Source organism: Nelumbo nucifera, chromosome 4, assembly GCF_055504915.1.
Source record: "Nelumbo nucifera cultivar China Antique chromosome 4, China Antique-T2T, whole genome shotgun sequence".
Classification (NCBI taxonomy): Eukaryota; Viridiplantae; Streptophyta; class Magnoliopsida; order Proteales; family Nelumbonaceae; genus Nelumbo; species Nelumbo nucifera.
In genome coordinates this window covers 39,457,475-39,485,378 of record NC_142652.1, presented here as the reverse complement: position 1 = coordinate 39,485,378, position 27,904 = coordinate 39,457,475, and the positions used below count along the sequence as shown (strand labels likewise).

Here is a 27,904-nt window from a genome sequence, read left to right as displayed (position 1 = left end):
AAGAATAGTATGATATTCTTAACTATGGACACGTAGGAGTCATAGCATTGAATATAGGGGGATTAATAATGGAGCGTTAATCTGAATTTAAATTTAGATACCAAAAAATAAAATAAAAATCAGATTTGAATTAAAAGTGTACAGTTTGTATTGACTGATACAAACTAATACAAAGCAACAAGGAATGACATCAATGTTAGATCATTCCATTTCTACCTATGTCAATGCACTGCCTGCCTTGAAAGTTGAAAACTCATAAGAAGATAAGCCCTATATCACCTCACACCTGGCACCTCACTCGCACATGAATATTCACGGGAGATATTCCCAATGCACAGTGATGTGCCTGTGAGGCGCTCATCTGTGAGGAGCAGATCCCATCACATCCAAAAGTGTCAATACCCTTGAAAGACGCGAAGAAATAATGGCAAAATGTCAACCAGCATGGGTTTTCCTTCTTTTTATCTCACAAGACGGGGAAAAACTAATTCACCAAACATTGTTGATTTTTCCTTTGTTTTTTTTACCTTTTTTACTGTTGAGTTTTGAGACCTATTCTCTGTTCTCTTATTTTCTGTAAAACCAAAAAACAACCTTAGTACTTTTGAAAGAGAAGCTTAAGAGGGATAATAAATAATACATAAACAAATAAGACCCTCAGACAAAAATGGCCAAATGCTTCATTAGTCATCTAAACAATAACTAAACACTGGGATGGGAAACAGCCTCTGTACTCGTAAGAAAACAAAAACAGAGAGCACTGAGGGTCAGCCTGATGTAACACAAGCAAAGAGCATCAATTAAAGCAAATATGACTCCACAACAGTTCTGCCAAACTTCTCCTGAACATCCTTGGGAGTTTCAATCTGCAGAGGGGGTAAACAAAAGAAGCAGCCGTCAAAAAAAGAGAAATCAGCAACCCCATACATGATTTAAGTACTAGCTCCTATCATACTTACAGCATTAAGAGCTTTAAACAAGGCTTTAACTGTGTTATGAGGATTCCTGGAGCCAATAACCTACAAAGAAGGAAGCTCATATCATACAATATCCAAGTATGTGCACCACAGGGATCAATTTGGTGGTCAATTACCTTAGACTTCACATTTTTAAAGCCAGCTAAATTTAAAATTGTTTGGACAGTTCTGCCTGCTTTCATTCCTGTTCTTGTTGGAGCTGGCCACAGATACAGCTAAGAAAAGAAAAGAACATAAAACAACAAAGTAAGTTCACAGCCAATATTGCAAGAAGGGTGGAAAACAAGTGAAAAATTGACCAACACAATGACTGATAGTCCTGAAAGGCTAAATGTCTGATGATGGAGAATGATAGTAAGACCTACAACTCGTAAGAAAATAAAAAGGAGAAAGATCTTTCAGAAACAAGTGGGAACTACTTACCTTGGTTTTCTTATATTTTGTCATTATTGCATGTGCAATTGTATGCTCCTCATGTCGATCTACATAATGGAGATTCTGGAAGCATTTCTCATACGCCTGTAATCAAAAAATCATTTAGTAATCCAATAGAAAAACAAAAGTGCATGTGCAATCACATGCTCCTCATGTCCTTTACATAGTGGGGATTCTGGAAACATTTATCAAGGATATGAATTTTAAGAAAAATTGGCATTTTTTATCAGAAAATCGGTAACTAGATATATGAAGAAACCTGTTCAGCCCAATCTTTCTTCTTCTGACAAACAAAAAAGAGGGGAAGATTGTTATGGAAGGCAGTCAAGGCAGCAACTGTCTGGACAATTTGGGAAGAACGAAATGAAAGAATATTGAAGGTACAGGACCCAAGAAGACATTATAGAGAGTATAAAGACAAAAACAGCGCATTGGGTAAAAAGTTTGGAAACATTTCAAATGGTGACAGTAGCTGATATCATGAGGGTGTGGTATGAAGTAACAAGCTCCTCCACTGTGAAAGACAAAGTAATAATGGATTGGAATCCCCTCCATTAAAAAAATCAAACTTAACTTTGATGGAAGTTCATTGGGAAATTAATTTCATGGATAGCAACAGCAGTCCGGGTATGTGGATCCATAGATATCTTATACAAGAAACTAAAAACATAGCAAAGGAATTAGGGGCAACAGTTAGATGGGTAAAGAGAATAGCAAATATGATGGCAACACTTTGGCAAAACAAGGTGTGTATAGGGATCAACTGTTTTGGGTTTTTTGTTTTTTGTTTTTTTTTTTTGAAAAAGGGTAAAGTATGATGTATTAATAAAAGATCCTCTGTACAATGAGAAGCTGTACAAAATGAAGGACCTCAAAAGAAGGCCATCCTCAAAAAAGTATAATCAGAAATACTATCTCTAAAAACAGTATGTATAGACATCCAACTTCTCAAAACCTCTATTGCCAAGTTAATGACCTCGGCTTCAGTAGCAGATTTTTTCTCAAAAATCCTATTGATCCTTTCTGACCACACAGCCCACAGAATTGCCAGAGGAATGGAAGTCCAGCATAACTTTACTTTCTTAGACAGCCCCTGGATTCGTCACTCCTCTAACTGTAATATTTTCTAATTAATCTTAATGAAACGAAATGATTACTAATAAAAAAAGGAGTCATTGCTTGGTGTGAGAATGTAGGTTCCAGTCTGAGAGCGGCCACTGTGTGAGGAAAAAAAAAACTGTCAAAGGTACGATCTGTATCCAGTTGAACCCTCCCAAGACCCCAAATAGCTGGGACCAGCATTGCATAGTGACCTTTCTCGGAAGCTTGATATAAGATATTAGTACCAAAATCCAATGGATAGGATTTAACTTAGTTGGACTGCTGGAGTGGCTTTAAGACGCCAAATACAGACATGATGATGCAGCAAGGCCAGAGACTCAAGGTATAATATTTAGGGACCTACAAGATCAAGGTTAGAAAGGTCCAGTATATATTCACAATCACGTTGTTGCCTCAATGGAAGGATGGATGTTCAGAACCTCAACAACAAAAGCAGCACCTGGCTACCTGAGAATGGTTTTTGGGAAAACTGTTGGAACGACAACAATGCACATCCATTTTAAAGGAAATAAAAGAATCAGATTTTAGTCCTACTCTTTACATGATTTCCTTTTCCGCCCAAAGATGTTAGTATTTCATAAATATTCTAAATTTCTGACTTTGACTTTGAGGCTGCTTCAGTTTCCACGGTATAGCTTATCGTCTATACCTGTACATTTTCTTTGTATAAGAGTAATTTAATTCTAGCTTTAACCTTTTCCCATTAAAAAAAAAAAAAACAAAATAGATGAACAATCAACTAAATACTAAATAAACCAATCTACCTGCCAGTACAGCTGCAACTTGGGTGGGCTTAATTTGAGCATTTACTAAAAATTTGAATGGGCCTCGCCCAAGGGCCCGGGCATGATGCTGTGTAAATTCTTCAAGTCGGTTACCCGACTTGCACCCCTACCCACCAGACTCATAGATTGATAAGAGTAAAGTGATAAACAAAATTGTTTCGTTTTGACAACTCCAAAGTTTTACATCTAGATGAGAAAAAACGAATGGTGCATCATAACATTAAGAAAATCTAAATTCAGCAGCAAGCATTGCTGACTGATAACAAACTCAATCCTGACAAAATATAACTACATAATCATATGGATTAAAGTAGATACCTTTTGAAGGGCGATAGGAACTGCTGGGCCTTTTGCTTTTGCAAAACCTACTACACCATGATAGTTCCCACAAGCCAACATTGCAGTGTACTTGATCACTTGTCCCCCCTGAAACACAAAGTGAAGACAAGGAAAATATTTGCTAGTTAAGCCATTTGGTGAAGCTCCCTAAACAACTCAAGAATATTCCATGTGGCAACTTAGTTTGGAGTCCAAATCAACTCTCTGTGTTTCTTTTCCCACCCTATTTTCAAGTTAAAGATAAGACCTTGCCCTGCAATAATTCTTTTTCTATGAATGGGTGGTTCTGTAGGAAGCTCATAATGACCGAATTAATCTCAAAGCCTGGAGATATTCCAAAATAATGGTACCTTTGTAACTTTACATGTCCGGTTAACATCAATTAGCTTGACATCAAAACCCTGCCATCATTCAGGAGGAAAAAATGTAAATGATGAACACTGAAAACCCTTATGAAAGAAAATGGATATAAATTATAACTCGATAATTCCACAAGTTCAGGTGCAAATACACAGGAGCAAAGATTAAAAAATAGGAATAGATATCAAAAAGAAAACAACTTTGCCAATGATACATATCTATCCAAGGAACTCAGTATCACAAAATCTGTTAAATCTCATTCCTTCCATTAGGATAGATTGAATTAAAGTTATTGGAGCTAAACATTAACTTTTTTCTTTGTGCCAAAGGAAAGAACAGAACCCTTGACTTGGGTGGTTGACAGTGTACTTTAATTGTTTCATTAATGAAATTACCATTTCCAATAAAAGAACAGAGAATGTGGTCTCCCAGCTTATTATGCTGAAGAAGAGAAAGGCAAAAAAACTCACTGTAGGATATTGTTGTATGCATCAAGAAAAGGTTGAAGCCTAATGTTCCCATTTCTATATATTGCAGTACTGAGTGTCAAGACAGGATCTGATGTTTGAACACTGATGCATGATTCATGTGATTAACAATAACATGTACTAGTGATGTAGGACCAACTGCTCCGATATCAATTTTTTTGGGACTCAAATGGCCAAAGGATCAATCTAGGAGGATAAAGATGGGCTAGGAAAGATTCTACGTTAGGATGAAAGGGAATGGTTTTTTTTTTTTTTTTGATAAATAAGATGAAAGGGAATGGTTATGAGAGGTTAGAAAGATCTTAAGTGAAAACACTAAGAATTGCAAATTTTCTATGGGACAATGACTTGTAGATTGAACTAGCAGAAAATCTTGAATATTTGTAAGAAGAAATAAATAAACAAATAAAAGAGGAGAATCTGCTCCGTACCAAATTACCAAAAAAAAAAAAAAAAACAACTGCTCTGTACCAAGAGAAAAAGAGAAAAAGTAAGAGGGAAGAGAAGTGCTTAGAGAGAAAGCGATTGTGGGGCTTAAGTGCCACCCCATTATATTTTAATCTTTCTTACTTTGTAAATATGTATAAAAAGACATGGCTACCCCTAGTAGACAGCAGAACAAGAAAGGCATAAAAACAATTAATATATGTGGCCCAACAGGCTCATCATAATCATCCCAAATAAGTAACCAAAAAAATAAGGGCCATGTTTCAACAGTCCCCCTCAAGCTGAACATAGATGTCAATCATGCCCAGCTTGCCAAGTGTGCTCAATAGTGGACTGTGGGAAACCCTTTCCTAAATATGTCCGCCAGTTGTTGGTCTGTCTTAACAAATGGAAGACATACATAACCACTAAGAATCTTATCCCTTGTGAAATTCTGATCTGCTTACATATATCTTGCCCTATCATGCTGTACCAGATTATGTGCAATATTGATTGCTGCCTGGTTGTTACAATAAAGAACAAGGGGCCACAAACCGAGGCCGGTCACATGAAGCTTTAAGTAGACACGTGACTGGTAAAGAGGTTGGGGAATTGGGCCTAGGCCCATCTGAAATTATCAGGCCTCTTACTATGACTGGGCTGACTGTTTTAAAACAGGTGGACCCAAGCATTAACAAATCATGTGCCTCTTTAGGTGGGCACGTGACCTAAGGGAAAGGGGTGATGATAGACAAAAAAGTTGGTATATCATCGTCCCCCTCGAGCAAGACGCAACCATCGCACGCAGGAAAGAAACTCAGCTGCAGTGGAGAGGCATTTCAGAACTGGGCATGGGCTCCAAGCTCTAAGAAAAAAGTCAACTCCCCGGAACGGCGCAACCCAAGGTCCAAGAAGCACCCAATGACAGTGGAAACAGGGTGTTGTTTCATTCCAAAGACGGTAAATCAGGTTGTTACGGACTTTTTTGAAGACTGTGCGACAGAGGAAGAAAGTAGTTCAGAATCAGATTTGGAAGGCTCCTCAAGTATCAGAAGTGTGGATTAAAAAAAAAATAACTCAGTATTGTTGAGAGCTTACACACCGAGCTGTTATTTTTGGAAAATGATGACTTTGAAATTACAGACTCAGCTCAGAAGAAGCATTATCAACTGCTCTCTTTATCCAAGGAAATGGTGTTTACAGCAGCTATTATAGAGGAGAGGCAGGGGATACCGGTTCCTAAATATGCTCCCAGTTTGCTAGAGCAGTACGACACTGATAGAGGACTAGAAAAACAAGGCACATCTCGGTCACTGATCACAGAGTCATCAATCAGGGGACAACACCTAAAGGCAGATTCTGATGCAAGGACTAAAACAACATTGATTGAATACAATGGAAACCTGCAGTCACTTCTTTTGGAAGGATTAGTCGTGACCTTGCCCCCACGTGTTGTCTCTCAAGAGTCATTGCCCCCTTCCCACAACCTTTCAGGTAATATTGTTAATTTGTTTTCTGATACTGATGTGGGTTTTGTGCCTAGAACAGATACCTATGCAGCTCAACTTGAATCGGCAGCCATGGATGGAAAGGATTTAAGCGAGGACAGGGAGGGCAAAGAACAAGAGGGAGAGGTGAGAAAAAGAAAATCCCAGGAAGAGGAGTTAGAGAAGAATTGGGATCAGGTCTGTATGTATTTGGAGGAATACAAGAAAAAAGAGGAAGCGGCAGGAAAATATGAGGCTCAAGAAGTTTTAGTAAAAACAGGGTTTCAAAGTAGCAAAAAAGTTGGGGATGAATCAATCCTGGGAAAGATGCAGGAGGAGGAATTAGAGAGGATTTGGGGACAGATTTGTGTTCTCCTTGAGGAGTATAGGCAAACAGAGGAATCTTAAGAGGAAAATCAAGGAATAGTGGAAAGGCGGATCATAATAAAAGCAGTCTTAAGTAGATCTGGAACAATAAACAACCGAAGGGAGAAGAAAATATCAGAGGTGGAAAGGTTGATCTCAGATATAGAAGGAGATTTAGAATTTAGCGGAAGAGGGGAGAGAAGGAAAGCCTCCAAGTAGGGGCCTGATCTCAGAGGGGGATGCCAATTCTCTTATCCCCATGAAATCATCAGTTAGAATGTGAGGGGACTGGGGAGTGCCAGGAAAAGAAAGCTAATTAAGGACCTCCTTAGAAGGGAAAGGCCGGATATAGTGATGCTACAAGAGACCAAATTAACTGATATTGATAAAAGATGGGCAAGAAGCATTTGGAAATCTAGAGGAATAAGTTGGGTTTCAGCACCTTCTTGAGGGTGGAGAGAGGATACGGTGGAGATTTTGGAGGAGCTAATAGGTAATTTTTCAGTGTCATAAAAATTCAGGATGGTAGAGGATGGATTTACTCAAGCACTAACTAATGTGTATGGACCAAGCAATTATAGAGGAATGAGTGATTTTTGGGAAGAACTTTATGAGATTCAAGGGCTTTGGGATGGTCCGTGGTGCTTTGGGGGGGGGGGGGGGGGGCAGTATTTCAATGTAATTCGATTTACGAATGAATCAAATAATCCCCAACAGGTCATTACAACCAGAATACAAAGGTTCAACGACTTCATTAATAACTGAGCTGAAGGAACTCCCATTGCTGCAAGCTCTCTATACTTGGTCCAACTTTCAGGAGACACCAACCTGCTCCAAGTTAGATAGGTTCCTTTTTAATGAAATCCGGGAAAACAAGTGGGAGAACTTGATAACAAGAGCTCTACCTAGAGCCACATCTGACCATTGCCCCATTGGCTTAGGATAAGAGACGTTTAAGCAAGGACCCCAACCCTTTAGGTTGAGAAATGTTGGCTGAATAACCCAGATTTCGTGAAGAAGGTTGAGAAATGGTGGCTGAATAACCCAGATTTCGTGAAGAAGGTTGAAAAATGGTGGAGAGAAGACCCAAGGGGAGTGAAGTGGAAAGGGGTGAGATTTCATAAAAAACTAAAAAGTTTAAGAGCACATCTAAATGACTGGAATAGGGAGCATTTTGGGAGAATAGAAGAAATGAAATCCTCTTTGATGACCCAAATAGAGGAATTAGATGCGAAGGAATCCCAAGAGTCATAAACTCTCAAGATAGAAATCGGAGATGGAAACTAAAAAGAGAGTTAGATGAAGTCATTTTGAGAGAAGAAGTTTCTTGGAGACAGAAGTCTAGATGTAGGTGGCTCAAGAAAGGAGACGGGAACACTAAATTTTTTCATGAACTAGCCAATGGAAGGAGAAGGAAAAACCTAGTTTTCAAATTGGAAGTGGATGGAATAGTCCTTGATTCCCAAGAGAGGATAGCCAATTGTTTTGTTGACCATTTCAAATCCATCTTAAGGAGGCCCCTAGATCCTAGAGTGGAGTTGGAAGGTGTGACTTGGCAGAGGCTTCCATAAGAGAGTAGAAATTGGCTGAAAAGGAATTTCGAGGAAGAAATTAGAAAAGTTGTTTTCTCCATGAACCGATCTAAAGCACCAAGGCCAGACGATTATACAATGGCTTTCTTTCAAGATTGTTGGGACATAGTCAAAGAAGATTTGATTGAGGTCTTCAAGGAATTTGAGGATAATTCAGTAATTAGTCGTGGAATTAATGCTACTTTTTAGCCTTAATTCCCAAAAAGAAAAAGGCCAAGCATCCAATGGACTATAGACCTATTAGTCTGGTGACTAGTGTATACAAGATTGTGGCTAAGGTCTTATCTTTGAGGATTAAAAAGGTGCTTCCTTGTCTTATCAGCCAAGCCCAAGGAGCTTTTGTTCAGGGGAGACAAATAATAGACCAGATTCTATTAGCAAATGAATGTGTGGAGGAGATGAGGAGATCAGGTTGTAAAGGTTATGTTTGTAAACTAGATCTTGAAAAAGCCTACGACCTAGTGGATTGGGGATTCTTATTACTTGTGCTAAAAAAGTGTGTGTTTGGGGATAGATGGTGCAAATGAATGTCTGAGACAAAGTGATTCCATGTCACCTTTCCTATTCACTTTAGTTGTTGATGCTTTCAGTAGACTCCTCTCATAAGCGGATAGAGTCGGATCCTGAAAAGGGTGGAGAATAGGTAGAGATAGAGTTTCAGTAACCCATCTTCAATTTGCATATGACATTATAATCTTTTGTGAAGGTTGTGATCAGATGGAGGTAAGGAATTTGAAGGATTTGATAATTCACTTTGAGGGGGCCTCAAATTTGAAAATAAATCTTGAGAAAAGTTGTTTTGTGGGAATACATTTAAACAGAGAGGAGATGGAGTCTATAGCAGCCGTGTTAGAATGCACTTGGTCTTAGTGGCCTCTATCCTACCTAGGACTTCCCTTAGGCGCAAATCCAAAGGAAAGTAGGTTCTAGAACCCGGTGGGGGAAAATTTCGAAAAAAGATTGGCAGCTTGGAAGAGGAACTATATTTCCTTGGGGGGTAGAGTTACTTTGATTAAAGCAACTTTAGCCAACTTGCTTTTATACTTCCTGTCAGTCTTTAGAATTCCTAAAAGGGAGGCAAAGAGGTTGGAAAAACTGATGAGGGACTTCTTATGGGAACCTGGGGAAGAGAAAAAATATCACTTGATTAGGTGGGAGGTGGTGAGTCGAAGCAAAAAAAGAGGCCTAGGCTTAGGGAATGTGGTGAGTAAAAATGAAGCTCTTTTAGGTAGGTGGCTTTGGAGGTGGCCCTTGGAGAGGGAGAGGTTGTGGTATGAAGTAGTGAAGAGTATCCATGACTGTTCTGAATCAGGTTGGGATGTGGGGGTATCCCAAAGGGCTTTGCTCACAATACCTTGGAAGGCTATTTCTGGCATTCTCCCAAAGTTCCTCAGATTTGTAAGGTATGATGCCTGTTTTGGAAACTCCATCGTTTTTGGGGAAGATATTTGGGATAGCATTCAACCCATAAAAGAGCGCTTTCCTTCTCTCTATTCCATCTCCCTCTTTAAAAAGAAACCCATTTCATGGTTTCTTCCCCCCCCCCCCCCAGTTTGCCCTTTGGCTTTAAATTGGGATTTTGGGTTTCAAAGAGGGTTAAGGGATGAAGAACTTCTTTGCTCTAACCACTCCTCTCAAGTTGTCCCTGTTAAAGAGGTCGAATCAAGGCCAATTACTCCTACAATAGCAGTGTTCTATTGGGAAGCCTATTTGGGTAAGATCAATACGGTGGAAAACTTGCAAAAGAAGAAACCTTGTGTTTGTCCCCAAATTGGTGCTTTATGTGTAAAGTGAAGGGTGAAGACTATAACCATCTGCTGATATTGTGTTCTTTTGCTACCATTATTTGGAACTAGGCTATATCATTATTTGGGTGCAGGTGGAACTTGCCTTCCAAAGTAAAGTTGTTGTTCACTCCGGCTGCCTTTGGGAGATTAACAAAAAGAGGGAAGCTAATGTGGAAATGTCTCAGAGCTGCTACCTTGTGGACATCATGGGAGGAGAGAAATGCTAGAATATTTCAAGAAAAGGAAAGAAGTCTTGTTGAAATTAAGCAATGCATATTGACAAGGACAGTCTCGTGGCTGAAATCTTCACACTTGTTGGTAGATTACTCCTTTGATGACTTAAGGAGAACTAGGCAGTAATGGCTTCTATAGTCTCCACAAAGAACAAATCACAAGCTGAATGGAAATCCCCACCAGATGAAGTGGTAAAATTGAATTTTGATGGTAGCTGCCAAGGTAACCCAGGACCATCTGGAATAGGAGGGATCCTGAGAGACAAAGACAGTAACATGTTGTCTTTATTTTCAGGACCAGTGGGTGTTGGTGATTCCGTAAGGACAGAGATACTAGCAGCAGTACAAAGTATACAGATGGCTAGTCATATTGGAGTGAATAATTTGATAGTAGAAGGGATTCCAAGGTAGTAGTGGGCTGGTTGACAAATCCAGAAACAGCTTGTTGGGGCTACAGGGATCTGTTAAAGAAAGTTAAATGGCTGACAAGAAATATGTCAGACAGGTTTCAATGGGTCAGCAGATCAGAAAATGCAATGTTTGATTCTCTGGCCAAGCAAGGGGTGTCAAGGGGAGATCTGTTTTGGGCCACTTTATAATTGTGCTTCAGGCTTGTATATGTTCAGTGGTTATGGTTCAGTCCTAGGGGGTGGTAACACCTCGTGCCTCCTCCTAGGCTGACTGTATTGTTGTTATTTGAATTAATAAAACTATTCTCATTTATCAAAAAAAAAAATATAGGTATCTGCAACTCATCAAGTAAAGACCACAGCCACATAGCCTTTGGCACCCCATGGGTCATAGCTCTATACTCAGCCTCTGCACAAAAATGAATAAAAAAAGGAACAGCCTACTTCTTACTCTTCCAAGACACCAAATTGCCTTGTACAATAAAAGCGCACTGTCTTGATGTCGATCTCCTATCATGTAGAGAACCAGTCCAATCTGCATATGCAGAAACCTCAACCCTCACACCAGAATGCTGTAAATATAGTATCCTCTTGCCAAGATTCCCTTTCAAATATACAAAAATCCTCACTGCAGAAGCCAGATGGGATCTATGTGGGACATGCATATACTGACTCACTACACTAACTACATAAGCAATATTAGAACAAGTCATATGAAGGTAGAGTAGCCTATCCATCAACTTCTAATGCATACCATGATCTAATAACAAATCCCCATCTATAGCATAGATCCTTTGTTTGGGCTCAATATGGGTACTAATAGCTTTCACCCCTAGCTTCCGAGACTCCTTGAGAAGATCCAAAACATACTTTCATTGACAAATATAGATACCATGCCACTTCTTTCACAATAAAATATTTAAGGTTTTATTTTGAAGAGTAAAAAGAAATATTTCATTAATCATTAAAAGGGAAAGTTATAATCTGAGAGGTGTCAAGGTGATGTGATGCCCCACCAATACAAATCAACTATGAACTACTTTACAGAAAACTCTTCAGCATTACAAGCTTGGTTATCCAAGTACATTCCAGAAGTTCTCCCCCAAATCTGATCTACTAACCTTATCAAAATTTGGGAGCCCCAATAACCAATCCAACACTAGTTTTCCAACCAAGGACACTAGCATTTCAATATTCTTGGACTTATTCTCAAACAACCTCCTATTCCTTTCATTCCAAATGACCCAGCATTAAACAAATGGGATGCAGCTCCATACTATCCTTGCTCTCCCGCCACCTCTGAATCTAGGCCAGTAAGAGATTATTTCTGCTGTAGATCTTGGCTGAAATACTCTGACCCCAAAAAGGAAGGAATAAAATTTGCATTCTTACACGAGTAGAACAAGTAGCAAACAGTCACTTCATCCAAACATCATAAGTAACAGTAATTTACCATGCTGAAACTGAAACCACTACTTTTTAAGTGATCTGAAGTTAGGATGTTGTCCAAAGCTACCAACCATGCAAAAGCTTCCACTCTAGGAGGAACACAGGATTCCCCCAAACACCTTATACTCAGTCTGAGTCCAGATGATCCCTTACCAAAGCCAAATAGAAAGATTTCACAATAAACTGTCCATCCCTACTCTCTTTCCACCACAGCCCTTTGCTTGAAGAAGTTGAAACCTTTGTTTGCTGAAGCCTTTCCAGCAGCAATATGCATTCTTCTAGTTCCTGATCCAACAAGAGTCTTCTAAATTTAGGGCACCACACTACCTGATCACCCCGCACCTCAAAACACTGATCAACCCTTACTTCATGTTCAGCCATCCTGTATAACCTTGGGAACATCTCACTCAGCTTCCCTACTTCACACCACTCATCCTCCCAAAATCTTACCCTTGTTCCATCTCAATGTTTTAAAAGCACAAGGGGCAATTTGCACCCGAGGCACAAAGTGCAAGGCGAGGCGCATGCCTTCTTGAAGCATGGTGTAAAAATTATAAAAAAATGCCAAAAAAATCAAAAAGAATGTCGAAAAATTCAAAAAATGCAAAATAAAATCAAAAAATATTAAACATAATAATAATAATAAATTATAATTTTAAATTTTAAATAAATGTTTTTAAAGACCTATTATCTAAAATTAAAATACATAAACATAACATGTAAAGCATACTCAAATGAAAATATAAAAATAAAATCAAACATATAAAACATTTTCAAGCATGTAAAACCCATAATCTCTTTTTTTCCTCAATTGCATTACTTCAAGTAGCTAATATGATATAAAACATATTGCATTCCTTTCCTGATTCCATGCACCCTCAACCACACCCCTCGAGGCAAGCCCAAACAAGTCTATGTTAGGGTTTTAAATTCTTAATAAACCCCCTGTTTGCTAATGTTGTTCGTTCATTCATCCTAATAAAATATCTTCTTAAAAGGCAATTAAAATTATAAAATCGTTATTTTTTGTGAGAATTAAGAACTTAAAACCCTAACATAGACTTGTTTGGGCTTGCCTCAAGGGGCATGGTCGAGGGCCTGACCAAACCACTAGGTTCAAAATAGCAAAACAAAAAACAAAAAAGCATAAGAATTTAAAAAGGCGCACACCTGGGCTGAAGCACAAGGCACATCAGGCGTGCACCTTTTGAAAATGTTGCACCTAGGACCCTAAGATGTGCCTCGCCTATGTGCCTAGGCATGCCTGAGGTGTGCCTTTTAAATCAATACATCTCCCACCTTGAGACTAACCAATACTCTGAATTCTTGGTTGAATCACATTATCCCTTTCCAAATACTCACCCCATAAGAATTTGAAACCTCCCTCGATTTCCACCCAATCCTCACCATCCCACATTTCCCAACTACTACCCTCCGCCAACGAGACTCCCTCTCACTCTCCATTCTCCAACTCAAAGCTCCACAGCTATTTACCTAAGAGAGCTTTGTTAAAGATTATTACCCTTCTAAATCCCAGCTCACCCCCTTCCTTTGATCTACACACCTTTCCCCACTTTACTAAATGGAACTTCTTATGACCCCCAACTCCTTTTGAAAGAATATCCCTCTATAATTTCTCTATCTTGTCAGCCAGCATAGATGGAATCTTCAAACAATGAAAGGTAATAGACTTGAAGGGACACTCCTACTGAGTGTGATCCTGCCCCCCATAGAGAGTTATTTTACTTTCCACCTCTCTAGCCTACTCTCCACCCTTTCTACTATTGGTCTCCAAACCCCTACTACAGATGCCTTAGACCCCACCAAAAGACCCAAAGAAAGAAAACGTAACCCCCCAATCTAGCATTCAAGGACAGTAGCAAACTACTCCAAACCCTCTCTCCTCACTTCCCCCACTCCATTAGTCCAATTAACAGGCTCTTTGCTAGTTTAACTTACAAACCAGCTAGCATTTCAAAGTTGGCTAATATGCCCCTTAAACTCAGCACTTGGTCCACCAAGGCATCCAACCAGCTGAGCACCCTTATCCATAAGCAGATTCAGCACCTCCATAATTAAAACAAACAAAAGAGGGGAAATTCAGTCCCCATGCCACAACCCTTTGGATGCTTGAAAGAATTCCAAGGAAACTCCATTAGGCTCTGTTTGGTTTGTGGGAAGATTTGGGTGGGATGGGAAAGGATGGGATGGGATGGGTTGGGATGGGATGGGATGAGATTGGAAAGTGTAAAAATTTAACTTTCCAATGTTTGGTTTTACTAGGGAAAATAGTAGGAAAAGTGCCCAATACAAAACAGAGTCCACCTCTGCGTCCTCATTTTTTCCATCTCATAGGCATCGTCGTGATGAGCAGAGGAAATGAAGCTCTACTTGTTGCGTCCATTGTTGCGAAGTGCTGCTTGAAGATGGCCATCGTCATCATTTCTCTGCCTTCACAGTACCTTCTTCTACCATTTCCGCCTCCACCGTTTCCGCCTTTGCCACCACCCCCGTTAAAACCATACTCCTGCCATCATACCCACCACTATGTCCACTGTAACCATCCCTCCTGCTTCCCTGAAACAAGATCCACCGGGGCTGGTCACCATCGCCCGAGGTAATAGCGGATTCATCGGGGCTGGTCACCTGAAATAAGATCTCTGAAATACTTACATCTTCAGCGGTATCAATCACGGATTCAACCTTTTCTCCCTCAGCAACGCTCCAAAGCCCTTCATCCCGCTGAACCATTTCACAAACTCCGGTTGTTTTGGCACTCTTGAGCCATGGATCTGATCTTAACTTTGAACGAAATGTCCAAAAAAAGCGTCAGAGATCTGACCATTGGGACAAGTAAAGGTTGAAGAAGAATCTCTCAAAGGCTCTATTTGAAAAGGCCCAAGTTATTTTCACGAGATTTCTCACTAGGGTCGCACTGTTTTGGTGCAATCCTGATTACACGATTTTGGGATCCCGCATCCCATGTTTTTTCTCATCCCATCCCCCTATTTCCCTCAAAATACAAGAGAAAAGGGAATTTTTTGGAATATTCCCTTTTTCTCATCCCCATCCCACAAACCAAACGAAGCCTTAAGGAGTACAGAGAAGGAGATAGATGAGACATTGGCATACATTAGCTTCTCCACTTTTCCCCAAATCCCATCAATCTTTACATCTCCTCCACGAAACCCCACTCCACATGATCGTAAGCTTTCTCAATATCAATCTTGCACACCAAATCAGGTCTCCCGCTTCTAAGTCTAGAATCTATCACTAGCCACAAGCACCCCATCCAAAATTTGCCTTCCTTCCACAAATGCCATTCAGGTTTCTCCTACCATCTCATGAATTATTCCCCTCAACCTCCTAGACAACACCTTAGCCAATAGTTTATAAGGGCTGCCAAAAAACTTATTGGTCTGAAATCTTTTATATTCACAACCCTATCGTTTTTTTTTAATTAACGAAATAAAACTAGCATTAGCTCTTCTGTCTAACTCTTTAAAATCACAAAACTCCTAGATCATCCACACAAAATCTTCTTCCAAGAAGCTCCAACTGGCTTTTATAAAGTTAAAATTAAAAACATCTGGTACGAGGGCTTTATCCCCATTTGTCCTCTTCAAGGCTTCTTTGATCTTTGTAGTCTCAATCTCCCTCTCTATCTAGTTTGCTAAAAAATCACTTAATTTTCTAGGCTCCAACCCTCCTAGAGCCACCCAACTCCAACCCATTTTCCGAACAAAGTCCCTTGTAGAAATCTACCACCTTCCTTTGAATCTCCTCCCAAGTATCCACCAAATCTTGCCCCACCTAGATTCTTGAAATAAGATTTCTCCTCCTTCTAGCATTTGCAAATGCTTGAAAATATGTTGTATTTTTATCCCCCTCTTTTAGCCAAATTTCCCTTTCCCCTCTTAATATTATTCTCTCCAACTATCCTTCCAAACCCTTCCTCTCCAATTGAGCCTCTCATAAAAACCCCCTTCTTCTTCAAATCTATCTAGCTTTGCCATCTTCTCCAACACCTTCATATTCTCTATTCTCCCAAAGACCTCTAATCTCCTACTCTTAATCTCCTCCTTCAATAACTACAGCTTTCTAACCAGCCCAAGCCTTATTGAACCCTATACGTGCATATTTCGTTACTTCTCCGCCCACTCTAGAAAACTTTGGCTCATGCAACAATACATTTTAGAATTTGAAAGGTCTAGTTCCAATCTCAGCAACAAAATTCCTTAATAGTATGGGTTTATGACAACATGCTTAAGATCAAGGTCTCCTGCACCACTTCCCCCACATAATCCACCCAGTCCCCTAGGAATAAGAATCTGTCCAACCTTCTATGGGTTGCCAATACCTGCTCATTCAACTAGGTAAACCTTCTATGGATATGCTTCTATTTCCATATTGATTCCTACAAATTAAGTTTTCTCCAAGTACATCCAAATTTGCTATTCTTTGGGAATACTCTATTAACAAGGACAAACTAACCACCCACATCTCTTCATTACCCTCACCAGTCACCCAAGAGAAAACTATTGTCAAAAAATTCACCATCCTTTGGGAGCACTCTTTGCTCTTAATCTCTTTCTTGCTCTTGACCTCTTAAGTTGCATTTTGATCATTATGATCTTTTCAAAGCTCAAACCCTACAAACTGGATAATGGTCTAAACATGACCATAGTATTCAAGGCATCTAGGCAATTCTAGGCGACACTAGGGAACCTAGTTGCCTAGTCACCTAGGCGATAAAAATTTTATAATATAAAAAAACTAACTTTTGGCTAGTTCCCTAGTTTTATATACCATTCAGCATGTATATTAATTGAAAAAAAAAAATAGCACTTCTTTTATTAAGAACATTAAATTTCCTCTAAAAATGTGGCAAAACATCACATCTAAAAGATAAAAATCATTTGCATATGTTAATTTCATTATTGGGAAAATTCCTGATTAGTACCATGTGCTTTGGGCCTAATGCCATTTTGGTCCCCGAACTTCAAAATGCGACAATTCAGTACCCGAACTTTCAAAATGTGCCAATCCACTACCTATTGTTAACCAGCCATTAATTGGTATGCAAAAAGACACAAATGCACTTCAAGTGTCATCTAATTTTCTTTATCAACCCTCCAAGTGCCCAAATTTATACTGTATATTCTGATTACTTTAATAAATTCCCAGTTTTTAATTTTAATCCAAAAAACACCCAAACCATCCTAGAGGCAAAGGAACCAACCAAGAAGCCCACTTTAAAAAAAACAAACAAACAAACAGTAGAAGTTGTTGATAACTAATTCTGATGTATACTTTGTGAAGAAAAGTAGAAGACACTGAAAGGTTTCAGCGAGAGAGAGAGAGAGAGAGAGAGAGAGAGAGAGAGAGAGAAGAAGAAAAGAGAGTGGGATGAAGCCAGAATAGAATAGATCTGGCCGCTAACCCCTCTTTGTAGGGCGGCTACTTTAAGTAGTTGAATAGTCGCAACTTAAAAACATAAACTAATGGGCCTAAAACCCAATAACTTCCTAACTAAACAATTTAAAAAATAAAAAATAAATAACTAGGCCCAATAATTTGAAATCAGCCCAACTCAACACTCCCCCTCAAGTTGGGAGTAAATGTCACACATTCCCAACTTGCATAGATCATGCTCCAACCTGTTCCTTGCAACACCTTTTGTGAGAACATCAGCAAGCTGCAAATCAGAAGCAATGTATGGAAGACAAACTTCCCCTGAATTCACCCTTTCTCTTATGAAATGTCTATCCACTTCAATGTGCTTTGTCCTGTCATGCTGAACTAGGTTGTGGGCAATGTTAATTGCTGCCTAATTTTCACAATACAGCATCATAGGTTCTTCTGCCTCAACACCAATCTCTCCTAATAAGGAGCAGATCCAGAGAAGCTATAAAACTCCATGTGCCATGGATCTGTATTCAGCTTCTGCACTTGACCTTCCCACAACTGTCTGTTTCTTACTTTTCCATGAGACTAGATTACCCCCAACAAGAGTGCAAACTCCTAATGTAGATCTCTTGTCATCAAGGCATCCTACCCAATCAACATCTATATAAGCCTCTAGCTTCAACTGTCCATGGTCAGCAAATAGTATGCCTCTGCTTGGGTGTCCCTTTAGATAACAAGAATCCTGTCAACAGCCTCCCAATGCTGGACTCTTGGGGCATGCATGTATTAACTCACCACACTCACTACATAGGAGATATCAGGTCCTGTCATACATAAATATAGCAGTCGCCCCACAAGTCTCTAATATCTCCCAATGTCCTTTACCAACTCACCTTCTGATGCATTAATTCTGTGATTCTGATCAATAGGAGTACCGGCTGCCTTTGTTCCAAGCTTCCCTGTTTCTTGTAGAAGGTCTAGAACATACTTCCTTTGAGAAATAAAAATTCCATGTTTTGATCTTGCAACCTCAATGCCCAAGAAATACCTCAGCTCCCCAAGATCCTTAATTTCAAATTCTCTGTGTAGATTCTACTTCAAACTACCAATCTCACTTAGGTCATTTCCTGTGACAACAATATCATCCACATAAACAATCAGGACCGACACCAGGGACCCCTTCCACTTCACAAACAAAGTATGGTCTGATTGAATCTGAGTGTAGCCAAAACCAATCGAGGCCTTCCTAAACCTATCAAACCATGCTCTAGGAGACTATTTTAAACCATAAAGTGGCTTATTCAGTCTGCATACCTTCCCCTTTTCAACATCACTGTAGAAACCAGCAGGAAGATCACACTTCTTCTTGCAAATCTTCATTTAGAAAAGCATTTTTTACATCAAATTGAAATAAGGGCCAAGAATATGTGGCAACAAGAGAGAGAAGGATCCAAACAGAAGTCATCTTTGCAACCAGTGCAAAGGTCTCTAAGTAATCAATGCCATAGGTTTGAGTGTACCCTTTTGCAAGGCCTTGTACCTTTCTATACTTCCATCTACCTTGTATTTAACTGTATAAATCCATCTGTCCAACAATCTCCTTGCCCTTTGGTAGATCCACAATCTCCCATGTTTGATTCTTAATTAAGGCCTTCCTGCATAGTTGTCTTCCACTTAAGTTTGGAGAGAGCCTCATTGACACCCTTGGGTATAGACATAGAGTCAAGAAAAGAAAGGAAAGCTCGATAGGAAGGAGAAAGTCCACTGTAGGATAAGTACTGTGAAATACAATGAGCAGTACGCTTTCTCTTCCCTTTTCTGAGTGCAATAGGAAGGTCCAGGTCATCTGTAATGGGATTAGTAGAATCAATAGGAACTGAAACATTAGAGGGATCAAGAGGAATACCTGAATCCATGTCAACTAAATCTGGAGTCTCCAAGGAACCGATAGGAAGTGATGTGAGTTCTTCTGCAGTGGAATCAACCTCCCTATGAAGTCGTTGTTGTGAGTAACACTGAGAAGCAGGACGCAAGGGAGGTGGTAAGATAGGTGACATAGGAGGATCAAACACAGGAGTGGACACATGAACTGGAACTAGAAGAGGAATAAACTGCTCACTCACTTCTCCAAAACACTCCCCCTGAGAAGGATCCTTCAAGAAAAAGGATGTGGACTCAAAAAAGGTGACATCCATAGTAACATACTGACTCCCAGAGACTGGATCATAGCAGTAGTACCCTTTCTGATTTTCCGCATACCCAAGAAAAGCACACTTCTTTCCCTTTGGATTGAGCTTCGAGCGATGAGGACCAAGAAAATGTGCAAAGCGAACACACCCAAAAACCCTGAGAGGAATGTGAAACATCTGCCCCTCAGGAAAAAGGAGGTTGAATGGGGTGCTGAATCCAAGCATACGAGAGGGCACCCTATTAATCAAGAAGACTGCTGTGAGAACTGCATCACCCCAAAACCGAACTGGAACAGTAGATGTGATCATCATGCTTCTTGCAATCTCAACGATGTGTTTGTTCTTCCTCTCTGCAACACCATTCTACTGTGGACTGTAAGAACAACTGCTCTAACGGATAACTCCATACTCTAACAGATACGAAGCAAGGTTCTTTTCAAAATATTCCCTGTCATTGTCTGATCTGAACACCTTCACTCATACCCCAAACTGTGTTAGCACCACCTGATGAAATTGTCAAACCAAGGATGGTACCTCTTCCCGAGATCTCATTAAGTAAATCCAAGAATACCGAGAAAAGTCATCCACAAACAAAAGGAAATATCGATAACCACCCATAGAAAGAACATGGTATGGTCCCCATACATCAAAATGAATAACATCAAAAGTAGATGAACACCTTTTATTACTATCTTTAAAGGAATGTCTACAATGTTTTCCAAACTGACAACCTTCACACTCTAAACTGGACAAATTAACAGACTCATATAGCTTTAGAAATAAGAAGCGCAAAGAAGAAAAAGACAAATTACCAAACGATTATGCCAAAGCATAATCTCACAGACTCTGACTCAATATCCCTACTAACATGATGAATCTGATGATGAGGAAGCACAACCAGGAGGTAGATTCCATTCACTTCACGACCACTCCCAATGGTCCTCTTTGAATCCAAATCCGGCAAAACACAATGGCCAGGAAAAAAAATCACTGAGCGATTCAAGTTCTTAATCAAACTACTAGCAGATAACACGTTAGTACTCAATCTAGGAACATGAAGAACATGAAGAACATGAAGGACAGAAGGTAGGTAAATGGAATCAATAATCTTAACAGACCCCTTCCCAGCAATGGGAACATGAGATCCATTGGCTGTGGAGACTCTATCTCTGCCAGAACAGAGTTGGTAAGAAGAGAAAATAGTGGAACTATGGGTCATGTGCTCTAAGGCTCCAGAATCTATAATCCAATGAGGTCCCTCCTTACCTGTAGTAGAAACATAGTTTGCAGTGGCATGTGAACTACCTGTATGAGCAAAGGAAGTTGAATGTCCACCACCAAAACCACCTGTACCTAGCTATCCACCTGTTACTAGATTAGGGTTGACTGTATCTCGCTGACTTAGGAACTGCCCATATCTCTCAAGTTCGGCCCTCACTGCAGCAACTGCAACAGACTCCAAAGTAGTTGTAGTAGGGGGGCCAGGTACGTCACCAGTGACAGCCATGTTAGCATTTCCCTTCTTGTTTTTAAGTCTATTCAGCACAAGATGAGGATGAAGCTTCCAACAAGTATCTCTTGTGTATTTAGGCTTTTTACAGTAATCACAAATCAAATCCTTCTTATTTTCCTTCCCGATTTCACTGCCACCCCGATCTCCACTCTGTTTAGGTTTCATAGTACTGACCATGGCTAATTATTCAAAACCAGAATTCTTCATCATCACATTCCTCCTACTCTCTTCCCCTGATACAAAGGCATATATGCTTGAGAGAGAGTAACACTGTCCCTGGAAACGATATGCTACCTTGCAATATCATATTCGGGATTTAAGACCAGCAAGAAATTCAAAGACTATACTTCTCTAAGAGCTTCTTGTAGACAGCTACATCCTTAGTGGTTTCCCAAACAATTGTCTCTAGATGGTCAATCTCCTGTCATAGGGTTTTAAGGGCCACAAAATAGACAGAAATAGGTCCATCTCCCTGTTTGGTAGCAATAATCTGATTCCTCAACTGATAGATCATAGCAACATTTTCACTCTGTGAGTAGGTTTTTGCAACCCCATCCCATATTCCCTTAGCTGTATTTGCCCACAAAAAAAAATTACTTATATGGGGCAGCATCAAATTGCACAGCCAAGTCATTACCATATAAGTTTCCTGTACCCACCGGGAGCTGTTAGTCTCGAGCTTTACTTCCTCACCAATGATATACCCCAACTTCCCACGAGCACTGATGGCCATCTTTGCAGATTGTGACCATTCTAAATAGTTTGTACCATCTAACTTAACTGTAGTGATGGTCCCAGCCCCGAAAAGGTCTCTGACACCTCCTCTCGCTGGTCCCATTTCACTCCCGGGTTTGTTTTCAACTCCGTTACCCTCCATAATTCTCAAAAAAGGGTTAAAAGGTCACTTAAGATGAAAGAACATGAAATAAATCCCTTCAGGTACCACAGACACCCTTCTGGTACCTCAAATGATCCTTCCACAAAAGATTCCCTTTCTACGGGACAGGAGAAGAGAGAGAAGAGACAGCCGCTCTCTCCAGAGACCTCCAAAAAAGGTAGGACTTGAACCGCCCTCTTCAAACTCCAAGGAACCCTAAAAAATTAGGGTGCCACTTCCTAGGTCAAAATTGAAGGGTCCTACAAAAGCAGGACTCTCCCCCTTTCTCCAGTTCTTCCTGAATTTGATGGAAAACGCTAGACCAGCTACAGGGTAAAACAGATACACCAAAAAATCCAAAAACTGGGCTTACTTGAGATCTTCAATCAGCCTTTCATATCACCATGCAATCAGCCAATCTAGGGCTGAACGATAGAGCAACTCAAGAAACCTTCGGCCTGCTCTGATACCAAGTAGAAGTTGCTAATAACTAATTCTGATGTATACTTTGTGAAGAAAAGTAGAAGACACTGAAAGGTTTCAGCAAGAGAGAAAGAGAGAGGAGAAAAGAGAGTGGGATGAAGCCAGAATAGAATAGATTTGGCCGCGAACCCCTCTTTGACTTATATACTTAAAATAAAATAATGAAAGAATACAAGAATGCCCTTAGTAGGGCAGCTACTTTAAGTAGCTGAACAGTCACAACTTAAAAAATAAAAAACTAATGGGCCTAAAGCCCAATAACTTCCTAACTTAACAACTTAAAAAATAAAAAATAAATGACTGGGCCTAATAACATGAAATCGGCCCAACTCAACACAAACAAAAACAAAAACCGCAATGGCCACCACTTGGAAATTCACCAAGGCACCAACAAAATTATCAAAAGCGTAATCTCCCAAACTATTCAGCCATTACCACTCAAATAACTATTCCAAAAAGAATTTCCTCCTAATTATTCCTCCACCTAGGGGTGTCAATTGGACTGGTTTTGGTCCAATCCGGTCCAGTCCAATGTGAATCCATTACAAATGGACCTGGTCCAATCTAGTCCAATAAATATTTTGGACCAATCAAGAGACTGTCCAATCTGTTCAAATTCCTGTTAATTTAGATTGGTTTCAACTCAAACTTGGTCCATTGACACCTATGTTCTTATCTTCTATCAATGGACCAGATGGCTCGATCCAATATAAATTCATTATGGACGGACCAGGTCCAATCCAATATGTCATATTGGTTCGTCCAGTCCATCCAAATTCAATATGTCTTATTGGTCCATCCAATCCGTCCAAATGGATTTTGATTTGGATGGAGTCCAACCCAAATCCGGTCCATTGACACCCCTACTCCACCAGTTCTACTTCTGTTCCCGATGCTTCTTGCCCTGTCTGTCTCAATCACTAGCTGCAATTTCTCACATTTTCTTCTTTTAAAATGATCCAAAACAAGCATCAAATAGTCCACGCGATGTCTGGTTTCAGCATTTCACTACTTTGGCCATGACTACTGAACCACAAAAACAAGCCCTCCCAACACACCACCAAGGGAAGTCAAACAAGAGGCACAATATCAACCTAAAGGACTACATTTCCAGTCAAACCAAGGTGTGAGAGCGAATTTATTTGATTATCCATTGCTCTTCAAATTGATGTACACATTTTTTTCTAACTATCGATTATCCATTATTTTCGCATTCTTCAATGCTCCAGCTCTGTCATTGCCTAAACCTAGTTCAACAAACAAAACCCTATAAGAGCAGAAAAAACACGACCTTGATGATCGAATTAGAACTCGCCTAAATGGATTCTCAGAAATTGAATGGATTGACAAAGCAATTTAAAAGTTTCAGAACTGAATTGTTGCGTTTTAAAGTTTTGGGACCAAAGTGACACTAGGCCCAAAGTACAGGGTACTTATCAAGAATTTTCCCTTCATTATTTTCAAATATAATACTACTATAATAAGGATTTAATAGAGAAATTTCATATCAATTAGCAGCTAAAGAAGGTTATTAACTTTATATGATACATATTCAAGATGGAAAGTAAAATAGAAAAAACAAGGATGGAGTTTTTGTTTCATTTAATTAGAGAGAGAAAGAGAGAATACAAAAAAAGAACCTCTTTATAATTCTATTCTTTCTTTCTTTCTTTCTTTTTCTCTCCTCAAAACCCTTTGATCTTTTAAATTTCAATAGTAAAACAATAAAACAAAGTATAGTTGATATATATATATATAATAAAATGTATTAACACATACATTAATAAGATACAGCAATATAAATGATATTATAAAAGGTGCTCGCCTTGTCATTTTTGTCACCTAGGTGGGTGCCTAGTTGCCTAGAAGGGCACCTAGTTGCTAAAAGTCAAGGCCAACTATGAACATGACTTCCAATAACCAATACTTCTCAAATGAATTGGGGCAGGGGGGACTCATTCAAATGTACAGTGTACACTATCCAAGCATGTCCTTGCTGTTTGTATGGTTGGTTACATAAGATAGCTACCATCTTCATGTACATTCCTTTCATATGTAAATGTAAATCCCTAGCTATCTATAGCCACATGGCTTTGTTATACATTCAGAACACAAGATATGCATGAAGTCATATGAATCACATACAACATAAAAGAAGGAAAAAATAGGGAAGGGAATAATGTTTATATGTTTCAGGCTTCTTGTCCTATTCTACAAAAAACTGAAATTGTTCAATGCCCAATACAAGAAGAACAAAACAGAAAAAGGGAAAGCTAAAAAACTTAAATATTTTAATGCCTCACAGGGAAGAACAAACAAATTATAGAAAAGGAAAAAGAATAACTGATGCACAAAATAATTGCATCAAATGATTCAAATCATGCTTGTACATTTATCAAATCATCAAACAAAGTTATTTGTGTGTTTCTCAAATTCCAACTCATTAATTTAGCCATCTATGATACCTGTACAACGGTGGTATATCATATCAAATATTTCATTTTTTAGTGTAAATTTCATATCAAATACCATATATTTGTTGCATCTGGGTACATAGTTAGCAATACAAATATCAAGTATAACCTTAAATATTCACTTACCTTTCTGTAAAGAGGCCTCCGTTTCTTCTCAGTCAATGAGTTCCTCTCCTCTGCAAGGTCTCTGATTTCCTCCTCTAGAACCTTGCCCTTCTTCCCAAATGTGTGATCTAATTCTGCAAGCTTTTCTTCGAGTTTCTTATCAATGGCATTAAGTTTCTCCAACAATACATCATCTTTATCCTTTATATCACTAAAGTCTTCATCAGAATCTTCCCCCAACTCAGCCCCTTGAATCATTTGCTTTTCTCTTTCAAATCCAGCATGTTCTAGAAATTCAACAGAGGGCCCTACTTGTTGATGCTGGATAACTCCATAATTAGCAGGATTATTAGGATCATATGCCTCCTTCCATTCCACCATCCTCATAGCCCTATTTAGTTTTTGAAGAAGCATAAATCTCTCCTTTCCAGTGGCTTCTTTCAGACGGTTCATCATCTCCCCAATAACCCTGTACTCTAATGGAAGTCGCAAATGTTTCTGTTCAAATTTGTCAATTCTATTCATCCATTTGAATGCATCATCAAGTGTCTCTGTCAAGAAGGCACCCATGTCATCTACTAATAACACAACAATAATACACAAGGAACCCATGTTTTTTAAATCAATAAATTTCAAGGGGGTTAAAAGAGCATTGGCAATCCAATGACATATAATCTCACCATTTATATAAAGAAATATCAATCACAGTTATTCCAGAAACAAGAAATTTGACACTGAATGTGCGCTAGTTCTCACAAATTGTAGAAACCAGTTGAATGATTCAAGCTAAGATTAACGTAAGGAATAGATATTAAAACCCATTACCCGCCTCGGTGAAGTTCTTGAGTAGTTCTTCATGTCTCTTGTACTTCCTCTCAAACTCATCCACTCGCTTCTTCACGGCATCAGGTGAGAACCTCTCATCGTCCTCACTCTCCGAATCTGTGGGCTCTTCATACATGTTAAGGTCTCCAGTATCCTTCAACCTCTCCTTCTCGAGCTTCTCAATCAGCGGCCCAACACCCATGTAGTCCTCTTCATCCTCGTCGTCATCGACTTCTATGCCAGCCCTTTTCTTTTCCTCTCTCTCCCTTTGCTTCTCCCTCTCGACTTCCGCGAGAAGCTCATGAACCACTCTCTCCGAGGAGACCGAGGAAACGGAGGAGAAGAACCGGTGATCAGATGAAGGAAATCCCGGAAAAGAATTTGCTATGGGTCTCTGAGAAGGAAGAATCTGGGGCTGAAATTTGGGAACAGAAGAACTCGTTCTAGAATGGTTAAGTAGAGGCATAATGGATCTTCGGAAGACTTGATTAGCACTGAAACGGGACCAAGTTCTCTGTGATATTGCTATTGCCGCGGCCATTGTTGTTACAGTGTATAGAACCAAAGGAAAGACTTCCACTACACCATGACAGAAATGAAAGAGATCATTTTTGCTTGGATATTTAACACAGCGATACGAAGCAATATAAGTCGAAATAGTCGATATGTATCGACCAAGAACAGATTAAAAGAAAGAAAACAAACGGAAGAAGAAGAGGGGAGAGAGAAAGAGAAATTACCTTTATCACATCCAATAGCGTCGCCGCCGGCGGTCTTTGACGTCGACGGCACTGCGTCCTCCCACTCTATTCTTCCTCTCTTCTACGGCCAAGTCGAGCACAGTAGTCATAGAGCCCAGTAGGGCTGAAGGCTGCAAACGGTATCCATTTTTCCGATTTCCATTCAGTTGAGGGTGACCCGAATTCGGTCCCCTTATAGTTGGATCAAATGGATCCACCTACGATGATCATGGGCCGAGCCGAAGTTCTTATGGGCAGGAGATTCGGAGTCGAACCAAAGCCAGGCTTTGCAGTTAGCACCAGTCACCAGTGATAAAGGCTATAGCCCAGATCCGAGATGGGCCGGGCCTGAACACCAAACTTAGAGGTCCAAGCTCGAAATTTCTGGATTGTGCTAAAAATGATCAACCATCCCGGTCCAATTCCGATTTAACTGGGCACTAGAAAAGCGCCGTGCTGATTGACTTCAAATTGGTATCTTATGTATCACAACTAATCAAAACCAGCGGGCGGGCCCTTGCGTAACTTGCGTTGCAGGGGCTAATGATAACAAATATGAAATTAAACTATGCAAAAAATAATAATAAAGCAAAAGAAGTGATAATGTAAATTAGTTGCGTTGCATGTAGGTATAGTCTTTGTATTTGTTGTTAAAAGTGTTCAATAACATAAATGCTTGTGTGTGTTGCATGATTCAGACAACCGCATTTAGATAACCAGCCAGGTTGTCAGAACAGCGCCATTCAAGCGAAATTGCGCAACCCCCCCCCCCACATCTCTCTCCTTTTCTTCTTCTTCTTCCCTTTAGTTATAAGTTGCCTTCCCTCTCTCTCCCTGTTGCTCTTTCCGTTTTTTTTCTTTCTTCTTCAATTCGTCCATTCCGCCACCACAGACCCTCTCTCTCCCTTAGTCTCTCTCTCTCTTCTTCTTCTTTCTGTTTTTTTCCTTTCCCCTGTCCCGCCATTACAACGATTACTCTCCCACACATCTCTTTCTCTTCTTAGTGAGGCCCTCATCTCCCACACACTCTCTC

The 27,904-nt window shown here is 39.7% G+C and overlaps 1 protein-coding gene across 1 annotated transcript; it reads right to left on the bottom strand.

The window, feature by feature from the left end:
• Window positions 1–570: 570 nt before the first annotated feature.
• Window positions 571–27,041, bottom strand: LOC104607239 (Ribosomal protein S5 family protein). Its single transcript, XM_010272814.3, has 9 exons — window positions 26,872–27,041; window positions 26,132–26,710; window positions 25,328–25,857; window positions 4,009–4,059; window positions 3,638–3,745; window positions 1,401–1,496; window positions 1,094–1,192; window positions 960–1,019; window positions 571–866 (listed from the first exon to the last, which is right to left on the bottom strand). The coding sequence occupies exons 2-9, from the start codon at window positions 26,670–26,672 to the stop codon at window positions 801–803; spliced, it is 1,551 nt and encodes a 516-aa protein (XP_010271116.1). The 5' UTR covers window positions 26,673–26,710; window positions 26,872–27,041; the 3' UTR covers window positions 571–800.
• Window positions 27,042–27,904: the final 863 nt, after the last annotated feature.